General features: G+C 46.8%; 3 protein-coding genes across 3 annotated transcripts; all 3 read left to right on the top strand.

The window, feature by feature from the left end:
• The first annotated feature begins 18107 nt into the window (after window positions 1–18107).
• LOC6532425 (dynein axonemal intermediate chain 4) lies at window positions 18108–20451 on the top strand. Its single transcript, XM_002093136.3, has 4 exons — window positions 18108–18316; window positions 18381–19822; window positions 19876–20091; window positions 20151–20451. Exons 1-4 carry the CDS (start codon window positions 18134–18136, stop codon window positions 20365–20367), a joined length of 2058 nt encoding a protein of 685 aa, XP_002093172.1. The 5' UTR covers window positions 18108–18133; the 3' UTR covers window positions 20368–20451.
• Window positions 20452–20771: 320 nt separating this feature from the next.
• Window positions 20772–21975, top strand: LOC6532424 (ras-related protein Rab-34). Its single transcript, XM_002093135.4, has 6 exons — window positions 20772–21034; window positions 21095–21196; window positions 21256–21320; window positions 21383–21516; window positions 21567–21792; window positions 21849–21975. Exons 1-6 carry the CDS (start codon window positions 20787–20789, stop codon window positions 21905–21907), a joined length of 834 nt encoding a protein of 277 aa, XP_002093171.2. The 5' UTR covers window positions 20772–20786; the 3' UTR covers window positions 21908–21975.
• A 170-nt stretch (window positions 21976–22145) lies between these two features.
• Window positions 22146–23682, top strand: LOC6532423 (60S ribosomal protein L23a). Its single transcript, XM_002093134.3, has 3 exons — window positions 22146–22276; window positions 22650–23062; window positions 23138–23682. Exons 1-3 carry the CDS (start codon window positions 22246–22248, stop codon window positions 23525–23527), a joined length of 834 nt encoding a protein of 277 aa, XP_002093170.1. The 5' UTR covers window positions 22146–22245; the 3' UTR covers window positions 23528–23682.
• The last annotated feature ends 181 nt before the right edge of the window (window positions 23683–23863 follow it).

Genomic DNA, 23863 nt, shown 5'->3' with positions numbered 1-23863 from the left:
TATTTCTCTGTGTGCTCCTCGCAAGGCGAGGCCATTTTCAATTAAGCAAAATTAAAAATTTATTACGAGAAACGACCGAAGGAAAACAAAGGATCTGAAACAGGAACAGCATCGCAGGGCAGTAGAGGGCGAAAAGCAAATTGCAGAGTAACTTGGGGTAAAGAGATGTTTATGTTTTCATTATAAAAAAAGGGAAACCGAACCAGGTTGGTATGCAATGGTATGGTATGGTTTCAGATGAGATGGCATGGGTTGGGATCCCAGTGCGTCGGTGGATGATTGGGCTGCCGCGACCCAAAGGCGGCATCGCCCTCGTCCGTTATCCTTTCGCCCGTTTTATTTGCGCTGAAGTTTTAATCATTGAGATGACATTGACAGCCAGTGGAAAAGTGGTGGCATCGCTTTTTTTACTGTCGAAGGGCCAGCCAAATATTTATGGGTTTTAAGTGATTATTGAATTTGATAGGCGGTCGCAAACGAAAAGTTTCATCGCGCAAAAGATAGAGGATATTAAAAAAGTTTTTTATACCGCTTGTGAAAAGTTTGAATGGCACGCAAATAAACGGGTTGATAAATACGAATTTGATGGGCTGGCTTGAATAATGGCGATAAAGTTAGCTTTCGGCATCTTATACAAATTATGAACTAAGAAAATATTTGCTTTCCCTGGGCGATCATTGGTAATAGGATTACTTTAGAACAAAGAAAGACTCCTGAAAAAACTATGTTAGAATATGAGATAATAATTATCCCAGCACGTTTATCCCAATTCCAGCGGCAGCCTCTTAATTTGCAAGTTACCCTGTTAGCACAATTCAATTAACTAACCTTCCTCAACAGTCTGTGGCTTGTCAAGTCGCTCCTCGTCCTTTGATTCCTTTATTCCTTTAGTCCTTTATTCCCTTTGTAATCCGCCTCCTCTTTCGCTCTCCTCTTGCAACAGTTGCGTTATATTTCAATTAGCATGGCGCAACGAACATTTATGCGGCGATAAGTTTTCTTCAATTAAAACTTTGGCACACAGACACAGCACAAACACACCGACACGGGCACAGACACGGATACGCACACGCACACACACGCAAATTACCGAAACTTTGGCATAAATTTTAATTAATATAATTTTCTCGTGCCTTTGTTACTTTGCTTCACTTTGCAACTACTTCACAGAGTGTGGAGTGCATTTCAATTCGAGTAAATAAATGTGAGGCGCCACTAATAACACACTTCCGGTTTCCGGCCACGGTTTGTTTTCCTCGCCTCTCCTTTCGGGGGCTTTCAACAATGGCGATGGAGCGACTTCCGCCCTCACACACTCACATGCACACACACTACATGTGTGTTTGTCTTGCGGTAAAAAATACAAATGCGTTAGGTTCTGTGTTTATTTGTTGCACGTTTTTGCTGTGTGGCTGGCTTGGCTGCCACCTTTAGTTTTACTCTCGCTGGCGCCTTTTTGTCGCGTGGTGCGCTACTCCTCCATTTCGGAGGTTCAACGGACTGCTGGGCTTCGGGATCGGGCTTCTATATGGCTCGATGGCTCTATGGCTATAGGGCTTTCTGGCCCGCTTTCGCCGGCGACTCTCGACACTTCCGCTCCACAACGCGCACAGCAACCGTGACCAACGGACGGCGGCTGCAGACTGAGCCGCGCAAAAAAGGTTTTTGCAAACTGTTGAAAATCGCACGGAAAATCTGCGAGCCGAAGCACTTGCCGAAGTCGATCCCCATGGAGCAACAACAAAGCCCAGCTTCGGCTTCGGCTCCACATGTTGCCAGCAACATCAGCAGCATCGGCAACTTCGGCAACATGGGCATCATCAGCAACAGCGGCAGCAACAAATGTGCACAGCACATGAGAAAATGTTGCTAAGCGCTGACTTCATATTTCTAGTTGTTTTAATACGCTTTTACAAGGCAGTTTAACTATTAACTATAATAAAAATATTTAAGACTTAAGACCTCCTGACTTTTTTATGGGTCTACTGTAATGATGTTTGATATGATATCTTAATTTATATCGTACAACCAACGTAGCAATATACATTGTTTGACAGTGGAGTTATTTTTTTAGTACCCACAGATCGTAGTTAAGGAAGAGTATCCCAGCTTCGTCCTGCGAAAGGCTTGAAGGCATCTCGTTTTTGCTGCTGTTTTTTCATTTTAGGCGGGAAATATGTGTGTTTCTGCTGTTGTTACTGTGGCCAGCAGCAGCTTGTTGTCTCATTTTGTTGTAGCTGCAACCAGCCATGTAGCAGTGATTATTTTGTCAATTGCAGTGACACAAAGGCATCTGTCTCTAATGCCAAGCCCGATACCGCATCCCCCTCATCCTCGACCCCTTGGAGCGATTATTTCGATGTTGTCTTTGTTATTTGGGAGCTAAAGAGAATAATGCGGATGAGGGGCATGGCTTACAAAGCGGGCTTAAGTAGTTGCGGATTGTGAAGAGCGCTTTGAGGGCATTCAATTGATTCCGATTCCCGTGAATGGCAAAGAGTATTCGCGACGACATCAAAGTGCTCCACTCAAATGATTCACTCGCCTGTAATGGATAGCTATGTATGAACATACATATGTACATAGATACATGAATATGTATAATTTACTTAGCTGATTAGAGGATAAGCGGCTTATGCAAATGATGGTCACTCCCCGAACACAATCACATATAAATACTAAACAGTAGAGCAGTGGAAATGAAATTATTTCAGCTACAGCTGCGAACAAAATCCAGAAATACCCTCAGCCTACAACATCCATTTTTAATGGAGCACACGCATATTTTATTATAAATCAATTAAATTATTTCCGAAAAGAATTTAAAGAGATTTTCCCATCCACACAATGGAATGCATCGAATGTTTTTGACCACAGAACATGAAACAGTCGGTGGCTTGTGTTTAACCAACTAAAAACTATTTTATTGTGTTCACTTGCATCTGCTTTCCGAAAAGGATTTTCACCCATTTTCCCATGTTGTTGCTTGTAACAGGCAATATAAAATGCGGGGCAAAAATAATTAACGAAATTGAATGCCATATTTTAATTGGATAAACATTAGGCTTTCATGTTGGCTCAAACTAGCCAGGAAACCGGAATAATAAATTGATTGTAAGATAACAATAACAATTGAAATTTTAGGGAAATAATTTCAAACCATTTATACAGAATATTTATCATGTTTAAAGCTTAAGTGAGTAAATTAATAATTCTTGAAGTTAAAGTGCAGCCATTAAAGTACATTTTGCTTGGCAAAAAGAAGGAAATCGACAGTTTATAAATTGAAAAGCTGGCCACAAAACGCCAGCTCCGCAATCAGTTTCCATTTCCGCTGGAAACGAAATGAAACGAAATCAAATGGAGTAAAGTGAATCAAAATCAGGCAACTGTAGCCGCTGCTCCTGACGAAATTAACGAAAATCATTTCAACAGCTCCTGGCCCACTCAAAAGGGCACTCGTTCACCCCCTGCCAGGAAATCAAGGATCCCAGCAATCCTGGCATCCAGGAATACAGGCATCCAGGACTATGCCCCGCCAGCATCCATAGAAATGCTGGTAATTAAGCGCTCTTCAGCGGCTCACCAGAGAAAAAATGCTCAAAAAATAAAAATGATGAAGCAAAACATGAGAATTAAAACGAAACACAACAAATTAAAATGGAATTTAAGCGGCCCTGCGAGGACGAGGCGTGTAGCAGCCAGCCAGGACCAAAAACAGGACCCAAAACCGGGACAAATGCAAACAACTTCCAGCCAGAGCAGCAGTGACTAAAAGCATTTCCGGCTTGGCCAGGCCAAGAGAACCAGACCCAAGGAATGCCACGAAAGTATGCTAAGGAAGCCGTCCCGCCGGGGAGCCACCGAGTGCCACGCCCATTGCACTGCCAGAAATTGGGGAGCACTCAACTGAACTAGCAGCTAGTTTATGGCAACATATTAAGACAATCGAACCATTAAGGTTTAAATCGTTTTAAGAGCATGATACTTTACTTTAATTAATCAATTTTAAGTTCATTTAACCATTGATTTTTAATAGTTAAGGTAATAAATAAAGAATGGAACCTTAATATACACTTTTGCCTTTAATATTGGGGAATTGAATGAAAATGGATTGCGATTTTTCCTAATTTTCTGTGTAAGCCACGGCAACGAAAACAACATAAGACCGACAAAAGGAGTAGCGGCAACAACAAGTCAGAACAAATTTCTTTATAATATACAAAGGAAATGCCGAGCAGACAAACAGGAGAAATCTGCCGGGTGAAATGGGGGGGTGGAGGGGGACTTTCGCCAAGAAAGCGTAGTCCAAATGTGACACAAACATGTGTATGCTCAGCTGGTGCCCTGGCAACAACAAAAGGAGCAGCCAAAGGATTACCACCATTCGGAGCATTCGGAGGTGGCAGGTGGAGCGTTTCCAGGCTTCCAGGCGGCAGAAGGATGCCAAGCGACTTACGTGCGTTAATAATACGCATACGACACGTTGTACGCGGCAAAGGCAGCTCTGCAAGTGACTACGGCCATACATCCTAACGTTGCCCGGAGAAACGTCGACAGGGAGCGAAGATGGGGTGATGTGGGCGGTGGGTCAGTGGGCGGCGCCGACCTTGATTACGTTTGCAGCCTCACTGACTCCACAGCAAAGGAGGATGCGAAGGAAACGCAGGTCCTCGGCGAGCGCATAAAATGTATTTAACACACAATTTATGTCTGCACGGGGCGCTCAAATTTACAGCCCGCAGGCAAGTTGCTGGCTGAAGGTTTATTTTATTAGAGCAGGAACGGGAGCAGCCGCATCCTGCCAGGACACCGAGACAACAGCATTGCCAGGACTCGCAGGATTCGCAGGAGTTTCCATCCCTCTGGCCGCTTTGTTTGCCAGCCATTTGTTCTACACATAAATTGGCCCGCGGGAGCATCAAGCAAAAATCATATGTTTTATACATGGCCAAAGTTCGCTCATGTGCGGCAATAAGGAAAAAGTTTAATAGACTCGACTTTAATATTCCAGATTTTGCCCTTTTCCCGCCGCCTCGTGAACAAAAAAGTTCCTATTTTGATTTTATGACTCTGATGTCGTCGCCTTTTTGTGTGCAGTTTTTGAGGATTGTAAGCCAAAGTTGACATGGCATAAACCAAAAGAAAGGGGAAAGTTTTATGAAGTCGAACTTTGAACTCTGGCAGAGGAAATATTATGATGGAATCGAGTAACTCTGCACATAAAATGCAATGAAGTTATACGCAGTTTCAAAGTCAGAAGAGCCAACTGTTTTCCAGCTTATTGCTAATTGATGCAGTAAATTGAATATATATGATTTATATTTTACCAGCTATAAAAGAAAGTTACCAAACTATTGCACTGCAGCAGCATCAAATTAAATAAATTTCAATTATGTCATATATAGAGAACCAAAAGCAATATGAAAGTTAAAAGCATTCCCAGCCTGTTTGAAAACTTAACAAAACCTCACAGACAGCTTAAAAAGCCGAAAGTGCAAAATCTGTTGCTCACATGTGACTTTTTACCCACGCAGGACGACAAAAAGCAGCGAAAATAAAAGGGAAAACTTTTAATTTTCCGCAAAATGCTTTTCTTGACAGCAACTTTTCATTTTTAATTAAATGTGCAGACCGAACCAAACTCAAACCATAGAGTTATAGAACAGGAAGTCGAGGTCCAGCAGCTCGTCTGCGGTCGCAGATTCCCAGCGCTGGAGAATCGGAGAGTTCCAGAGAATCCCAGAGAATCGCAGAGAATTGCAGAGAATTCCAGGGCACCCATTTCCCGACCCACCTTCCACTATAAAGCTCAATTAGCTAAAGGCAAGCGCGCGCTGCTCAATCAAAGAGCCAAATGCACCCAGGTCTCAGCGGATTCAAGCCCAAATCGTGCATTACTATTTGTTTGTTTGGGCTGCTTATCAGCCGGGCCAGAAAGCAAGATCGGTGGGAACAGTGGATAGGAATGGTACTTTAAAAACCAAAAAATAAAACAAACTTATCAGTTATCATTTACAAAAGTGTCTAAAAGTATGCAACACTTGTGCTCAAGGAACAAGGAACTACGTACTTGGAATAAAGAAAGCTAGTTGTTAAAGCAATCAATTTGTGCTTTACATATCCTTCCTTTTTTGGGTAATGTGTATACGTGAAAAAGTTCGGTCTTAACCCATGGTGGCCAGCCAGTTTCGGGCGTAGAGGCAATTGCAGTCACGCATCTCACGAGTGCGCTATTATATTCTCACCTTATGATGACTGACTCGCGGGGCTCCACAACGCGAACCCAAAAGTGGCGGCGACTCGCGAAGGGGGGAGGGAGATGGGGTTCGATGGGTTCTCGAGGGGATTTGGCATATCGTTGGGGGGCAGGAGGACTGGGAGGCGGGCGAGGCAATTGAAAAGCCGCAAACAATAATTGCAGTTGCCTAAGCCGAAGCCGAAGCCCCAAAAACCGCAGCAATTTTTGTGTGCTGCCCCTGAAAACGGGAAAGGGAATGCGGCTCATCCTGTTCCCAGAGGCGAGGGGTGAAATTCGAGGGGGGGGAGGGGGCTCTGTAGGGTTCAGAACGCGAATTAGGCAAATTGTCTGCCATTTCGCGTACTCTTCTTGTTTTTTTTCGCCAGTCTTTCGATCATCCGTGGCCATCGATTGTCTCTGCTTAAATGTTCGTGTTGGGGAAACTGTGCTAAGACTCACTCGTTGGGCTGCTTTTCATAACTCCAACTCCAGCTCCGACTCTCGATTCCCCAACCCGCTTGGTCTGCGTCCCTGGGATTCCCCGCGATACTCGGAGTTCACGGGTTCAGCGGGCCTGCACTTGTGTGTCATCTTTCCTTACTTCTCTCCCTGATCCGTTTCTATGCAGCTCGCCCTCCGGCCATTTTTTAGTTGTCGAGGACGACACCCACAACATGGCCCCCCTTTTTCCAACTTCCCCGCCCCTGCTGGCTGAAGCACCTTCATTAACATACCAACTCGGTATTGCCAAATGCACTGCAAGCGAAGGGGTCGCGAACAGGGGCGTAGTCAGCGCACTTTGGAGGGGGATTAATGGTATTGAGAGCTGTTATTCTTTTTCTTCTCATTAAGATCAAGCGATGATCGGCATAAGCTGAAATCATTAATATAAGATTCCACCTACGCCACTGCTGGATTTAGATGCAGGGGTTTCGGGACTCAAGAGGTGGAGCAGCCTGCTGGGGAGGATTGCCCGCCTGTGGGCAAGGAATTTCAGCTTCGTGGCTCGGAATTTTCTGTAATCCGATACAATTTAGCGGCTTAAAGCTTCTGCCTGCTTGACGCTCGAGTTTCTCATCATCTTGCCAGCTCGTTGTTGTTGCTGTTATGACTAAGTCCCCCGCCTCCTTCAGTCCCCCTCCCCTTCCTCCGTTCCCCCGCCCCCCCGCTGCCCCACTCCCCCAGATTTCCAGACTCTTGAAGGGAGTACGAAAAGGAGATCCCCAGTGAGGCACGCGCTTGGTTCCCAGTATTCTTTTTGGCATTTTTTCTCGTGTTCCGCTTTTGCCTTTGTTTCGAGCCCCTTGTCTTCCCTTTGTTGCTTCTATTGCTGAGGTTACTCCGGGGTTACGAGGATTAAGTGGAGGAGGGGCCTGCCAGATACAATGGTGATTAAAAGCCACTTGAATGAATCCCTCACACTTCAGCACCCTCGCTTTCTCTCACACCAAACCTAAAGATATCGAAACTTCCTTCTCTAAAGTAGAAACTTCTTTCTCTAAAGTAGAAGGTCTACTATAACACACTAACTTAACTATTTCTTAAATACAAAAATTATATAATATATATGAGATTTTGGTCTAAAAGCTTAAAAAACACCACTTATTATGCGGTTTTTGTCAATATCTGGGCAAATATGGGTCGAAATATACAGTGGCATACCCTAAAATGCTCGTAGAAACATTCCAAATCGATTGGCATTTACAGTTGGTAAACTTAAATTTTGGCCATTTTTGGTAAAAAATGATGATGGTACCCCTTACCAAAAATGCAAAATTTGGCCGAAAAATAATTTTCAGATATTGTGAAAAACGTTATATATTCTTTAAGTTTAGGCAATTAGCTGCAAAAATAAGTAATCATTTTACCGGTGAGACACTTTTTGACTATTTTATGACCAAAAGCCTTTAAAATGTATCTTTTTTCATATATTTATGTCTATGCTAATATTCCAACCATTATATGTATATGTTGATACAAATTAGCTTGTAGAAACATTCCGAATTGTTTGGCGTTACAATAACATTAGATTTTGACCTACTTTAGAAGAAAGTTCTAAGGGGAACATCATCTAAAAGTCTAGTACTATTTCCGCGCAGTGTGCCAAACACATTTGCCGCCCATCAAATATGCCACACAATCCGCTTTGCGATTTGCCCCACCGCCAGTCAGTCGCTTGGACGCTTTTGCTTCACTCAGGAATGCAAGACAGCAAAACAAAACGGAATTATCAAAATAAAACCAAGTAGGTGCTGAAAAGCTGCTGGGAAACGGAAATAGAGACTCGCAGAAGAAAATGCAGGAAAGCCGTATGTGCAATGCAAATGGGGAAAATCTAAACAATTTCTGCAACAACTTCGCTGACGGCCAGGAAAAGGATTGCATAACACAGAGCTCGGATTGCAGGGCAATCGGAAACAGGAACGGGACACCCCATATGGTAATTGTTTTTTGCATCACATACAAGTGCAGTCACCATCCTGGTTGGGAAAATCCCGACCACCGTGCGCACATACGTAATTATGATGACGTTGGGGTTTTCTTTTTTTTTGGGGGGGATGGGCAGACTTGTCAAGGTCTCCCCAGGAGTTATGCTACATTTGCACTAAACTCACTTCCCACTTCTCGCAGGTGGAGAATGGAAAATGCTGAGTGCAAGTGAGAAAATAAAGGGGCGGGAAAACTGCGTCGTTTATTTTTCACTTTTTCCACTCGGCGACCCATTAAATGGCGGAGTTCTCCACCGCGGAGTGGGTTAGAAAATTGAATTTAATTCCCTTGGCTCCTGTTCCTTTTGTTGAACTTTATTTGCTTATTTGTTGCTGCTGCGGCTGCTGCATTCCGTAAAATATTCATAAAATCAACTTTGGTGGCTGAATAGCGGATGTACTCGTAGAAAGAGACGGGGCGAGCGGGGCGAAAGAGAAAGAGAAAGGGCATTGGCCCAGAGCCGCACACTGAAACGGATCTCAAATATTTGTTTGATTGGGTTTAGTTGCTGTTGGCAAATACATATGAAATGTGCACTATGTACCCACCCACTCATATGTGCACTGCGAAAAAAAAAGTGTCACTGTAAACCCAAAAAGCGGTTGAAAATTCAGAGATTTGACCATATCATCAAAAATATTCACTCAAATTTGGATTGTTATACCTTAAAATACTCGTAAAAACATTACTAATCGATTGGCGTTCAAAGTTGGAAAATTATAAATTTGACCATTTTTTGCAAAAAATGATGATGGTACCCCTTACCAAAAATGCGAAAATTGGCAAAAAATGAATTTCTTTTTATCGAAAAAAAAGGGATGGGCATAGTTAGTAGACCTCAATAGCTGCAAAAAACAGTAATTATTTTACTTGTGTGACACTTTTTAGCCAAGTTATGACGAAAAAGGCTTCAAAATAATCTTACTTTTGTCTATACTGCCTTTTTTTTTGTGTGTAAAATTGTAACTACAGTTTCGAGCATGGAATGTCATATCTAGTTCAACTCGTAATTAAATTTCGAATCGAATGGCATTTACACCTAAAAATTCAACATTTTTGCCAAAAAGTTTGTGATGTAAACGCTTATGCAAAGTGGAAATCATTGTGCCAAAAGGTTATATGGATATGGCATATATAAATCCCTTCTTCTGAGTCGGTTTTTCCATGTGAAAATGTACTTTCTTACCAAAAATAATTCACTAGTTCAAGAAAAAAATGTCTTCTCTATCCCATCGAGTATTATGTTTAGATGCTGCAGTTACCCATTCGTTACCACTCGTTTCTCGCAGTGCAAAGCCTTGCCAGCAGCGTCTGTTTGGCTTGCTAGTCAGCATTGAATTATGGAATATTTATCTAATGTGCATCAAACGGAATTCCAAGCAGCCAAAGAATGGAGCTTGAAAACCAGAAAGCCAGCACATGGCCAACGAAGTTGAATTGCTGTGCAAAAGGCGCAGTCCAAGGATATTATGATCCTGTAAGACATGGCCGAGTGGGCTCCTCGTAGCTTTAAGCCCAGTGCAGGGCTTCCTGCAGGACTTCCTCTTCCTTTTTCTTGTTCTTTTTCTGCTTCTGCCTGCCTTCATGCAAATCACAATTTGTGGAATTTCATAACTTGTTGGCAATTTGCAGGCAGAGTTTCGGTAGGCAACCCCAGACAATGACATTAAATCCCGCCAGCCGGGCGCACACCTGCTCCGAACAGGAAGCAAGTGACTCCGAGTCCTGCTGCGACTCCTGCTCCTGGAAGTTAATTTACGTCCCATTCCCGAGAGACGTCGAGTAGCCGACCTGGTGCCAAGCGGCACTTATGCGAGAGAGTCCATATCACGGCTTGTATCCGTATCCGTATCTCTGGAGCACTCGCATGTGTGGGCCAAAATCAATATCGACTCAATTGCCTGCTTTTTTAAGGCTTCCACGAGCCACTCCGAGTGAACCTGTGACTTTGTCAATTAAATTATAAAAATTACCAGCTGGCAGTGATGCTGACTTGGCTTCTGAATATGCAGCAGCTAATGAAAGGGATAAAGTACTTGGTAATAGCAAAAGTAGTGCACTTTGAAGACCATGCTTTACATTTATGTACATCTATGTATATATCAAGATACTTTGAATCCACTAAATAGTAAACCTTTGGTTTATTTTGCCATACACCAATTGCCTATTCAAAATTCAGTCCAGCTTCACTAGCTGCTCTTCTTGGCCATTACTGCGTGACAACACTGACAGAAAACTCGCAGACCCAGACAGAGGGACTCGAGGGGCAGAACAACTTCAGCACGTGCTGTCAGCAGAACGCCAGGCGGAGGGACGAGCCATGAAGCAGGAAGGGATTGGGAATGGATGTGGCAGTGGCAGTGGGAGAGGGAGTGGAAGTGGGAATGGGAATGGGTCTGGCAAAGGGGACGCAGTCTCTCTTTTGACTGGTTTCCCCATCCTGGTTACCTTCACCTTGGCTGCAATTAATTCTGGTAACATAATCTTCACTTACAACTTTATATGACACTAAATCAGTGCAAAGTGGGTCTGAAATTGGGGAATGGGGATTGGGGATTGGATGGGGGGATATGGGGCAGTATATTAGAGTGGAATCGGTTCGCTTGTGGGCGTTTCCCGGCGGCTTTACAAGCCCCAATTATGGGCTCACACACGAAATTCAACGCTTTCGGAGCCGAATTTAATTAGTTCCATTTAAAACACAAGACCAAGTCGAAAGCGAATGCGAATGCGAATGCGAATGCCCAGCGAGCGTTCTTCGCGCATATTTGCACGCCAGCCGATAATTATCGCTGGAAATTCGGTCAGAGGTTGGAACACCCCCTCCAAAATCTTCATCTTCATCTGCATGCGAATCCACCTGATGTATGGTTACAAACAATGTTACATGGCCATATATATAGTGCCATGTGCACTGACAGATCGAGGAGAAGATGGGGCGTGATCCGCTGCACGCACACTGCCCATTTCATTTTCACTCTGCCCAGCAGGAAGATAACAGATTGTACCTCCAGACGGACTGGCGAATGGGGAATGGGATTGGACTCCAGTTCCAAGTGACTGCCAGACGATTACGTGATCCCCGAATGCCCATACATGCCACTCGCGCCCGCTTTGTGGGGCACAATGAATGCATATATGCCGCACTTGTGTCGTTTAACAGGCGAAATAAAACATATGGAAAGAAACGGCTTTCATGCACTTGCAGCCAAAATGTCGCATCATAAAATCTGAGTAAGTTATTGCGGCGACTGGTGAGCACGAGCAAGATGTTATCCGGCGAATCGAGCGTATCTGAAAATCTGATTCATCTGCGGATTGTGCATATCTCGGCGTACATCTTGTAGAATGTGAAGGTTGCACGTGAAGCAGCGTAGTGTGGAGAATTAAACGTATCTCGCAGATACAAGCTGATACTGAGATACTGAGATACTCAGATACTTCCCACATTTAAGCTATCTTTTTACACCCCGCTGGCAGCCGTGAAATTTGGTGAATTCCTCGAAATAGATGTTCCCAGTGCGTTCCATTTCCTGCAGTCATTAGCAATTGGAAATGGCTGAGGAAGTTCCACTCGCGTCTCGAGTGCAAGTGAAATGCGATGAAGTGCATCCCCGGACCTGAGGAGTGGAGGCAACGCCCCATGACGAGCGCTTAACTTTTCGACATGTCTCACATGTGATGAAGATTAAGTAGAAAATAATTACAAGCTGCGTACGAAGCGAAGCTAAAGCCAAAGTTGAGCTGAGCCCAAAAGCTGTGTGTGCGATCGCGATCATATCGCATCCACTGGGATGGGGACATGGATCGGGAACGGGACTGGGATCGGGATCGGGATAGCTCTGTGATCGCCGAGCGGCCGGGGGTAATTACATAAACGGCGATGTCAGTGCGGTGACAGGACGGCGTCATCGGAGCCCAGGGAATCTGGAGCTGAGCAACTGAGCAACTGCGACTCGCAGTCGATCATCAATCGTGCGAACTTTCCAGGGGCCCGCCCCCTCGGAACGCGGATATCATTGCGGTCAGTACCCATGCATACCTGTTCCCAAATCCCAGATCCCAGATCCGAGATCCTCGCAGAGCCAGAGAAAGAAACCAAAGCAAACGGCCAGCCGAAAATAAAAAGGGCCAAATCAGCGTGTAAGATGCCGGCTCGTACCTCTTCGGGGGCCATAAATTTTAAAGTAATTTTCTCTTGGCCCCGAGTAATTTATGGGAAAATATTAAGCTGCCCCAAATACTCCAGATCCAGATCCCGATGCCGATTCAGATCCAAATCGAGATCCCAAATAGCCCAGACAACCCCCAAAAAAACTAGCCAAATAGAGTAATTAAACCGCTGGCTGACCTGCTCCCATGCACTGCGATTCCAGCTCATGGTATTCCCGGCTGAACCGGCTGAGTTATGCGATGCCCAGGCACCACATCCTCCATCCTCCATCCTCCATCTGGAGTTCGGAGTCGGGTCACGATTATCTGCATACGCAGCCGGCAATAATAATCGCGAAATTGGCGCACTTAAGCGAGGATCCTCGGCAGGCGTAATTTGAAAGTTATTTTGTTGCCGCTGCGGTGAAATTATTGAGCAATATGCTGATCTGTAAAATCATAAATAAAAATATTTGTACTTGACCGCAGCGGTGCCTGGGATTCGGGCGGGCACTCAGACTGGAATGAAGATGGGAATGGGCATCCACCTTCGCTCCATCTTCAACTCATCTCCTCCCTCGGACGACTTTTATGTTATTAGGTGAGAGAGTCGCTGGAATCCTGGGATGCTCGGTCTCCGGATCGCGAGTCTCCGCCCGCGGCTTAACGATTGATAAAGTCTTTTTATTTACAAGCTGATAATGATGGTGTAGGTGCAGCTTTTGGCATTGCGACGGTTTTCATGTAATTTATGAGCAATTTGCAGACGATTTTCGAGGCCCCATACCCCCATGGAATGCGCGGTTAGTGGAGGACTGACCCAGAACCCAGAACCCAGAGATCTGGTAAATGGACCTTAAAGGGGGGCAGAGTCCGGACAAGTGAAAGATCTACAAAACGGAATTTATGGCACTTAAAGCACTCGCAAATGCTGTGCCCCAAATAGAGCTGCGCCAAGTGAGGAACTTTCAATTGGAATTTATGCTGCTACTCTTACTGCAGTATGTGTATAACTTTGGGTTTTTGATTTATGGTAATTTAAATTGTTCCACCTTGCGCATGTGCTTAGGTTTCAGAATCTCGACACTGCTTACCATTCCAATCCCATCCAGCACGCTTCCACCACAACCGAAAACTATTTTGTAATATTGATAACCATCTCGGTGGGGCACGGAGCCATGGCAAGTCATTAAAATGTCACAACAAAACGCCGAACTCATTTCTTGATACGGCACTGGGCCACAAGCGACCATTAAACCTGCAACTTGATGGGAAGCTTCTATGCGGCTTAGAGCGAAGAATACCGAAAACAGAAGACTCCGGACACGAACTAAACACAAATAGCCAAATAGCCAAAAGTGTCAACTGCGGATGGGCAGACCCAAGAACGAACTCGGGGTAAGCCGATTATGGGCCACGACTTTCGGGAACGGAACGCACATAAAAATGTCGCTGGCGGAGTTCTCCGATCCCCGGAATCGTGTTAGGCGTGCTCCGCGGCTCAGGAGGTGGAGGAGTCCCCACCACTGGGACTACTACTTTCATGTGGCAGTGGTGTGGATGTCACCTACTTCTCCACCTCCTTCTCTTAGTTCAGTCTGCGTTGTTATTGCTTGTGTCGCTGCTGATGATTGTCATTAACATCACATTACCACAAGTCAAAGTCATGTTTTTGATCCCAAATAAAGCCCCTCAGAACTGAGATTCAGCGAATCAGACACATGGTCGGCACTTCGGTGGAAAGTTATGGAGCAGAGATAAGATGGGAGGAGCACAAGAGGAGCGCAGGCGCAACCACAAGAATGTGGGGAAAAGGGCCAGGTTCCAACGCTATCCAATGCTTACACCTTGTTGGCCATCGGGACAAATCTGTTATGACACCTGACCGCGGGCCATGGGTTCTCAGAAGAAGGAGATGGTTCCAATGGCTACGAGGGATTCTACTTTCGACCACATTATAACCATAATTGTTGGTGAACCCAAGCGAAGCGCCTTAAAGCCATCAAATCTTTATTCGACCAGTCGTGAATGTGTCAAATCTTTCCACTTCGAAGCAAACTGTTTACGCTTGAATCCGAAACCTAGTGAGATATTATCTGCTACACGGCGATCTGCATAATTATGCTAAACACATTAAATCCATTCATAAATCTCCGGGCAATCGTCATCCACAAAGGGAACACCTCGGCGAGAATCTCGATGGCCAGATATGAGCTATTATTCATGTCCCGCCGAGCTCTCGCTCTCATTTGTATTTGTCCAGCTCTTTTGTGGGTGATAAAGCCCAGCAGGGTGAATTTACGATCTTGGAATCTTGGCCAGCGAGTCACTGAAATAAAATCAATAAACCAGTCGATGGGCACAGCACGAAATAATGCTTAAGATGCAAATTATGCAGATGAGTTGAAGCCAAAAAATATTCAAGTTTGTCACTGGACCGAACATCGAAATTCACCTGCCGAAATCACCGGCGAAATCATATTTCTTTCGTTGCCCAATCGTTGGGGGCGTGGCCTGCCCCGGCCCACAAAAAAAGACAACATGACCACCATATAGGAACTGGGACTTACTCGAAGAGCTGCTCGACCGCCGCAGACGTCTCTTCCAAAACAACATTGTGATGCTGTTCCTCCTCTTTGGGCGCTGATAAGATCTGTCTGCTGATTGGTTTCGTTATGTGATCACTCGTTATGCGGGTGTGGGTCCGTCTGTTGCGAAATGCTCTTAGCCTTCGCCGATTAGCATAAATTTCGAATCACTCAGGAACCGAACCGAGTTCCCGCCGCCCGCCTACAAATTGTATCTTTCAGATACACAGATCTCACAGATTCAGAAGGCAACTGCACTTGCGCGACGCGCACGACAAATTGAGACATTAGCTGCCGGCCAGCGAGGAAAGTTATGAGCTTGCTCGCTATATGGAGCGATTTCGATTCGTTTTTTAGCCAGAGGCCCTCTGTGTTCTCTGCTGTCACTGCAGTGTCACTGTGGTGTCACCTGTTTGTCACCTGGCACCGAGAGGTGTGCTCAATTAGCCGCCCGGTTTCAGCACTTCCGTTAAGCCGAGCGTTACTGCCGCTTGCCACTCGGACTTCTGGCCCGCTCGACGGTTAATTAACGAATAAAAAGTCGCTTGGCTTTGCTGCCTCGAAAAAAATCTCCGAGCTGCGAGCTGCGAGCTACGAGCTGTGAGCTCAACTTGAGCGCTGCCGCCAACTCTTCTGCCACAATGAAAACGAACTGAAAATATATGTTACACCGAAACTCCGGACGCCGCAGTCGGCGCAGTCGGCACTCCGCGGGGGAAGTCATCGCACATTGGGGCCAGTGGGGACATAAAACAGGTGTAAAACCCAGCCGATCTGAATGCCAACGAGCGACATATAGCATGGTAATATGGATCACAGCCCGATGTTTGTTTTATGGGTTTCCAGGGTGTGGACACAATTAGATGTTCGTAAAAACGAGCGTTTTATTTCCCTTTTCAAACTGGGTCCACTCCTCAGACTCGTTTCTTGCTGTCTGGCGACAAAGATATTAATTATTTCACAAACACGGTGCAAACATGGCTAAAAGCTGAAATGGCTGGAATTGTGGTAGCCTCACTTGCTTACAAGCTGGTACATCTATTAAAAAGCTATAGGTTTGAGTTTTAAGTTCTTCAGTTGCTTCAGCTTACAAGGTAGTTTTTTAAAATTATTAATAAATTGTAACATATCAAGTGCATTTTTAACACCTCAAAGATGGACGGGTTAATTCAGTGTGGCGCCGACTGCGCAGACGCAGCCGCAGTCGACGTTGGCTTCGCAGTTGGCGTCGCGTCGGTGGCGGTTCACTGATTTTCGCTGACTGTAGTGCTTGTGGCTGCCCCAAAATGTGTAACAACAATAACCACAGTCTTGTTGAATTAACCAACAACAATGATCGTTGGCTCGTGCAGAGTTCACAATGCACGCAACCTGCAAGACAGCCGACTATTGTTTATAGCTCCTCTTGGACTTATTTTCCTTGACTCTTAACTGCTAATTCTTAAGTCTTAACTCTTTCTTTTTCGCTTGCTACCTGCACATTTATTACTTAACGCTTTGATGCGTTGACGGCTTGATGGTTTGTTCTTCTTGGTCATCATTGCCCTGCTGCCCCTTCTTTTGGCACAGTGCACTTGGGGCCCCTCAGCCCCATCATCCTCCTCATAATCATCCCCTTTTGCCATATGTTCATCAAGCGAATCAGCGTAGCGAAGCATAAAGCCAAATTAACATAAGCAACTTCTTTCTGACTTCTTCTATAAATAACTACACCGCAAATTGCTTTGCTTTTTCAATGGGGTAATAGGCTAATATCAAGTAAACTTCAATTCAAGATTGTCATGTTTATAAGTTGTGATTCTTGTTAAAGAAATTTCTCTTTACTAAAGTAGTTAACTGCAGACAGGTAAGCCCTTGAATTGTGAAATATTCATATTTAATACCCAATCTAATTTTCGTTCAGTGTGCTGCATGGCTTGCCGCTCACAATCGCCCACATGACCAAATGCTCCTCCTCCTCCGCCACTCATCTTTTAACCATTGCCAGGCTATGTGGCGGAATTAAAGACCCTTTACTATTTACCATTTACTATTTACTATTTACCATTTACTATTTACCATTTACCTTTTCATATTTAACTATTTTCCGTCTGCTATTCTTCTACTGCTGCCATCGCAGCGGCAAATTGCTTTTGGTACGCGTCTAATTGGAATACGAATACGAATTTCATTTGCTGGCAGTTTGTAGTTTTTACTTTGTAGTTTTTACTTTGTAGTTGGTAGTGGCTTGTTTCTATTTTCTCCGGTTCGGGGGTCACAAGCCGCGGAAATTATTGGATTCACTAAGGAAATCGCTCTGTAAGACAGCGCCCATTTGATGTTGTACTGAAATTACTTATGTTTTCCCTCACTTTATATTTAAATATATCGCAATACAATCGTTTTTGGCCTGGCAGCCCGCCTTCTTATTATGCACTTCAGTTGCGCGATTTAAATGTGAGTTATAAATATTTATGGACGCAATGAGCGCAGTCATGTGTAAGCCCGCTAATGGAATTCCATGTTGCAACCCGAATGCAACTGCAGCACCTGGTAGTTATGGTAGTTATGGCACCCATATATGGTAACCACTATTGTTGCGTTGCCATGTCTGCGTCTGCAGCAAACAAGTTGCGAAAACGGCGGCACGCGCTCTTCCCAATTATTTGAGGAGGATTCGAGGATGTCGCGCCCTTTGAGGAAGGATTACCGCACCGCGGACTTCGAGCAGTTGAGCAGGATGATCAAGGAGCATCCGCTGATGAGGGATCCCGGAGCGGAGCAGCAGCATCTCCTCAAGCTCCGCACTCCGGAGTACCGAACGAAGTGCGTGATGCGGGCATCGTTGGATGACATTGCCTTGGGGGTGAGTGCCATTCATCCTGTCATTTCCCAAAGAAATCAATCAATCTGGTACGTTGTTGCGCCAGATCAATCTCTACAAGCTGCAGCTGGACAAGCCCATGTCGCCCACCCTGGAGGAGCCGAATTATTTGAAGGAGCCGGCTGCCTCCGCCCGCTCCGCCCACTCCTCCCGTCCCCCAGCCACGCCCTTCATCAAGGTGCTGCTCCGGAAGTCTCCCATCGTGGTACTCTTCGAACGGCGCAGCATGACCGCCCTGGCGGACACGGAGGAGGGTCGCCAGGTGATGGAGGACAACCGGAAGTACGACGAGCTGCTCTCGGGAATGGACAAAACGAGGAGAACCGTGGATGCGGACACACAAACCATGACGGCGCTGATGAAGTCCAGGCTGGTGAACACCGAGCGGCTAACCACCGCCCAGATGGGTTCCTATGTGTCCAACTTCGAGATGTACGACACGTACACGGACCTGGAGAAGTCCACCACGAGTGTGGAGGTGCAGGGCGAGAAGAAGATGGAGATAACCACCTATCACGTGGGCGGAGTAGATCAGTTCGTGGCGATCAACAGTCTGCCCGGGTTTCGACTGGCCCTCATGCTGACCATGCGCATCCTGGCGAGCAATGTGTTTGAGCCCCAGCAGCGTAGGTACCGGAACATGGCACCTCCGGATCCCTTGGCCGAGGACGTGAAGTTCAAGTACCGATTGGGTCTGCTGTGGCGACTGAGCCCACCCTCGTCCAATCCCAAGGTCCACCAGGCGGTGAGCGACATGAGCTTCTGTCCCAGTAATGGGGACATCATGGCGGTGGCCTATGGGGTGTATAGCCACGGCAAGGTGAGCCAGCTGCCCAGATCCGGATGGGTCTACGTGTGGAACATCAAGAACCCTGTGAACCCAGAGCGACGCTATCACTACCAAGTGCCCGTGGTCACCGTGGAGTTTTCACCCACCCAACCCCAACTGCTGGCCATTGGACTGCACAATGGTGGTGTGGAGGTGAGGGATATTTCTGGACAGGACCTGCCCCCACTAGCCGTATCCCAGCGCTCATCCTCGCCCCACTTCGAGCCAGTCACCGCCATCAAATGGATCTACTTCGAGGGCGATGTTGGGTGCAGGAACCCGCATATCACGCCCTTTTTGGCCACCTCGCAGGCGGGAGCGGTGACCAAGTACCGGCTGATCAACAGTCCCAATATGCTGGGCTTGGAGCAGCAGCGTTTGCAGCGGGCGGAGGGCGAGCTGGAGGGGATTCCCATAGAGCGACAGCCGCCGGCGGCTTCCCTCCTGGCCAACAGGCATCCGCAGTGTCTGGAGATTGTGCTCGATCCTGTCCAGGCGGACATATACTACGTGCTGACCGATGAGGGCACGCTGTACAAGTGCTCCACGAACTACCCGCTGCAGCACCTGGAACTGCGGCAGGTGCACGATGGACCCGCCGCCTGCATGGAGTTCTCTCCCTGGTCACCGAGGATGTACCTCACCTGCGGCAGTGACTGGTAAGGATACTACTACTTCTGTTCAGCTGTGCTCACCCATGAATCCCCAACAGGTGCATTCGAATCTGGCTGGCTGGCATCCTGCTGCCCATCGTGACCCTCCAGCACCACCTGTCCCCGGTGCACTGCGCCCGCTGGAGCCGAACCCACTCCACCATCCTGGTCTCGCTCAGTCGCAGCACCGTGGACATCTGGGACCTGCGCAACAGCACCATGAAGCCGGTGTCCTCCACGGTGATAGATGCCAACATCTTCTACACCACCTTCAAGTGAGTTTGAAGTCATCTCATTGACTGATCCTTTTGTGAGTGATCCCCTTGCTCTCCAGGTTCACCCACTGCGGTCGTTCGCTGGCCGTGGGAAACGAGGCGGGCAACCTGTTGATGATGTCCCTGGAGGACATGCCCTTCCCGCCGCACTTTCAGTACAAGCAGCTGAAGAGAGCCATCTTCAAGGCCCTGTCCATGCAACCCGATCTCCGCAAGCAGGTGAAGAGCGTCGGCTACTTCGGCTATCCGGGTGGCAAGAAGCAAACGAGGGCGTGAATAGTTTAGTCAAGATATTATAGACTTACGCCACTTGTATGAGTATTATGATTGACACAAATAAAGGCACTAAATACCAATCTATTTCTAATGCGTTGCCCCTTTCCTTTCGGTCTTGAAGGTTCAGTTCTCGTGATATGGCAACTCAACATTAAAGCTCAGCTCGGCTGGAACTTTGAGGCCTTCTTCCTATCGGAACTAACCCACACCCGAGCTGCTCTTATCCAGAAGCACCTGCATTTACAATGCAAAACACGGGGTGTAAGGTAGCTGCCGGCACCTTGGGCATGTGATAGCCACCAAGTTCAAGCCGACCGAGTTTGTGGTTTGCGGCGGAGGCGATGACGATGACGACGACAGCGACGTGGCTGACTTTCCCAGCTCGAGGTGCTCAGTTAGTTGGAATAGAGTCGTCCGCCATGCCCCATCGACTGCGACAGAACCTGCTGTTGCCCAATCCGCCCACGGTGGTCATGCACGATCCTCGCACCCACCTGCGGCACCTGCCGCCCGCCTACAGTACCGCCCAGACTCCGCTGAGCAGGGAACGGGACTTCGGGCCGCAGGTGCGCTACCACCTGGAGGCGCCTCGCAAGCCCAAGTTCCGACCCTGCAAGGTCATCTTCGTGGGCGACTGCTCTGTGGGCAAGACGGCCATCGTCAATCGGTGAGCATGGCATGGCATATAAGCATTTTGAAGTTAATTAAGTTACACAATCATCGGCAGGTTTTGCTACGACAAATTCCAGTCGAACTACAAGGCCACCATTGGCGTGGACTTCGAGCTGGAGAACTTCAGCATTCTGGGTCACAACTATAGTCTAGAAATGTGGGTCGACATCCTAGCAGACGCTATCAGTGTGGATTTGAAATGGGTTCTATTTTCAGGTGGGACACTGCTGGTCAGGAGCGTTTCAGGTGCATCGCAGGAGCCTATTATCGCAATGCAAGTGGTAGGTACCACCTAATTCAAATACAAGGAGAGTGTTTTAATATTACAAATTCACAATACAAGTGATTGTGGTTACCTATGACATGTCGAAGAAGGATTCGCTGGAGTCGGCCAAAAAGTGGCTGAGCAGCGCACTCAACTACAATGCAAGCAGGCGACCCTTGGTTTTCCTGGTGGGCACAAAGGCAGATCTCTTGGTAAACTCACTTGTTACCAGGAAATTCAAATAATATCACTTACTTTTCAGACAAAGGAGGAGTTCGTACGCATGGAACGACTGGCAGGAGTGGCAGCCGCCGAGCTTCAGGCGGAGTATTGGTCCGTTTCCGCGCGCTCTGGCTTCAAAGTCACAGAGCTTTTTCAAAGGATCGCTGGCCTGGCTTTTGAAGAAGCTGCAATGCAGGAAATTAGGTCAATTAAGAGTAAACCTCAGGAACCGGCAACTCAGGCATCTGTTAAATCGCAAACTTTTGGTGAGCTCTTATTGGAAAATAGTTAACCTTCTAACTAATATTCATTCTTTTTTTAGATTTACGTAACTTTTTTGGTAGCCGCCTCTCGCCACAGAAAAGTGGCTGTGCTTGCTAGACCGCAGTTAGCAAAACTTATATACTTAGTTTAACATATGGCATTAAATAAAACGTTTTAAAATAAAATCATAACGAACTGGTTAATTCCTTTTATTTTAAATTGAATTCAAAAAATAACGTTTCTTGTTTAACAACGACAACGTTGCCACACATTTTTACGGCTGTGTTGCGAGCGCACAGCGTCAAGATAACCAGCGGGACATAGTTGATAAGTGTTGCCAAGCGCACGAATGCGTGCCGAAATTTCAGCGATCTGGCCACCCTCCTGTCAAATCGCGCTTCCGCCTTTTGACAACTGCCCCTCAGTTTTCCTTTTCATTTCTTTTTCTCGTAGAAATGCCACCCAAAAAGCCAACCGAGAAATCCGGTAAGGGTTTTTCATTCAAAAATAAGCGAAAAATGCGTGAATCGATCAGCAAAAGCGAGGCGACAGCACGGCCCACCAGCGGGCAATCGAAATTGTGCGGAATATCGCGTTTTTAAGCCAAAAATGTGTTCAAACTGATAGCCCGTAGTTTCGCCACGTGCGGTGTGTCTGCGTGGGAATGTCCATGTGTGTGTTACAAATGGGATAGTATAGCAACCGAGTGCGAAATCCAAAGTTAAATTGGCTTGCTTGGAGTTGGATAAGTCGGAAAGCGTCCCATTGCCTTGCTGATCGATCAGGCCTAACCTAACTTTGTGCGCCGTGAGCCGAACATGTTTACTAATCCGTGAACTCCGCGCTCCTCTGTTTACAGCCAAGCCTGGCGACAAGAAGCCAGAGCAGAAGAAGACTGCTGCGGCTCCCGCTGCCGGAAAGAAGGAGGCTGCTCCCGCGGCCGCCAAGCCAGCTGCCGCTGCGCCCAAGAAGGCTGCTGCCCCAGCGGCCAAGAAGGCTGCTCCGGCCGCCAAGAAGCCAGCGACCGCCGGTGCTGCTGCCAAGAAGCCCGCGGCCGTGAAGAAGACCGTGGCCACCAAGGCCAAGGGCAAGGATGCCAAGAAGAAGGTCCTCGCCGGCAAGAAGCCCCAGTCCGTGCTGGCCAAGCTCTCCGCCAAGGCTCGTGCGGCCGCCAAGGCCAAGAAGGGCGTAAAGCCCGGCGCCAAGCCCGCCAAGGGAACCGCCAAGGCCAAGGCTGTGGCTCTGCTGAACGCCAAGAAGGTCCAGAAGAAGGTGTGCATGAGCTGCTTAATATTAAGCGAATCCAATGACTAACCTTTTACTTTCTTTGTTCTTTCCTTCGAACAGATCGTCAAGGGCGCCTTCGGCACCCGTGCCCGCAAGATCCGCACCAACGTGCACTTCCGTCGGCCCACCACCCTGAAGCTGCCCAGGAGTCCCAAGTACCCCAGGAAGTCGGTGCCCACCAGGAACCGCATGGACGCCTACAACATCATCAAGTACCCTCTGACCACTGAGGCTGCCATGAAGAAGATCGAGGACAACAACACCCTGGTCTTCCTCACACACCTGCGCGCCAACAAGAACCACGTGCGTGCCGCAGTGCGCAAGCTCTACGACATCAAGGTGGCCAAGGTGAACGTGCTCATCCGCCCCGATGGCCAGAAGAAGGCCTATGTGCGCCTGGCGCGCGACTACGACGCCCTGGACATTGCCAACAAGATCGGCATCATATAAGCGGTGCAATCTGCGGTAACGTGTGGAATGGGCATCGCGTTCTACATTTTATATGTAGATTCTTTTCTATAAACAAAGTAATGCTAAGCTGACACGGTAGAGCGAGGATGAACGTTTCAAAGTTGTCTGGGTATAATAAAACCACTCCAAAACTATTTGTGGGTTTTCAATACGGGTGGGTTTTGAATTTTTTTCAGTTTTCTATTCTCGATTGGATACTAAACGTTTTATCATTCAATAAGGTGAGTTTTTAATACCTAACAACATTCTATTTTGCTAATAATTTATTTTATCGCAGGTCATCATTAATTGGGAACATTAACTTTCTGAACGAAA

Source organism: Drosophila yakuba, chromosome 3L, assembly GCF_016746365.2.
Source record: "Drosophila yakuba strain Tai18E2 chromosome 3L, Prin_Dyak_Tai18E2_2.1, whole genome shotgun sequence".
Lineage (NCBI taxonomy): Eukaryota > Metazoa > Arthropoda > Insecta > Diptera > Drosophilidae > Drosophila > Drosophila yakuba.
Note: the sequence above shows the minus strand (reverse complement) of the source record. Positions and strands in the feature narration are given on the sequence as shown.

Coding starts and splice junctions, on each gene's coding strand:
- LOC6532424 (XM_002093135.4), top strand. CDS start 20,787: ATGCCCCATCGACTGCGACAGAACCTGCTGTTGCCCAATCCGCCCACG. Junction 21,035..21,094: donor AAGACGGCCATCGTCAATCG/GTGAGCATGGCA, acceptor AATCATCGGCAG/GTTTTGCTACGACAAATTCC. Junction 21,197..21,255: donor CACAACTATAGTCTAGAAAT/GTGGGTCGACAT, acceptor TTCTATTTTCAG/GTGGGACACTGCTGGTCAGG.
- LOC6532423 (XM_002093134.3), top strand. CDS start 22,246: ATGCCACCCAAAAAGCCAACCGAGAAATCCG. Junction 22,277..22,649: donor AAAGCCAACCGAGAAATCCG/GTAAGGGTTTTT, acceptor CTCTGTTTACAG/CCAAGCCTGGCGACAAGAAG. Junction 23,063..23,137: donor CCAAGAAGGTCCAGAAGAAG/GTGTGCATGAGC, acceptor TCCTTCGAACAG/ATCGTCAAGGGCGCCTTCGG.
- LOC6532425 (XM_002093136.3), top strand. CDS start 18,134: ATGTCGCGCCCTTTGAGGAAGGATTACCGCACCGCGGACTTCGAGCAG. Junction 19,823..19,875: donor CTCACCTGCGGCAGTGACTG/GTAAGGATACTA, acceptor AATCCCCAACAG/GTGCATTCGAATCTGGCTGG. Junction 20,092..20,150: donor ATCTTCTACACCACCTTCAA/GTGAGTTTGAAG, acceptor CTTGCTCTCCAG/GTTCACCCACTGCGGTCGTT.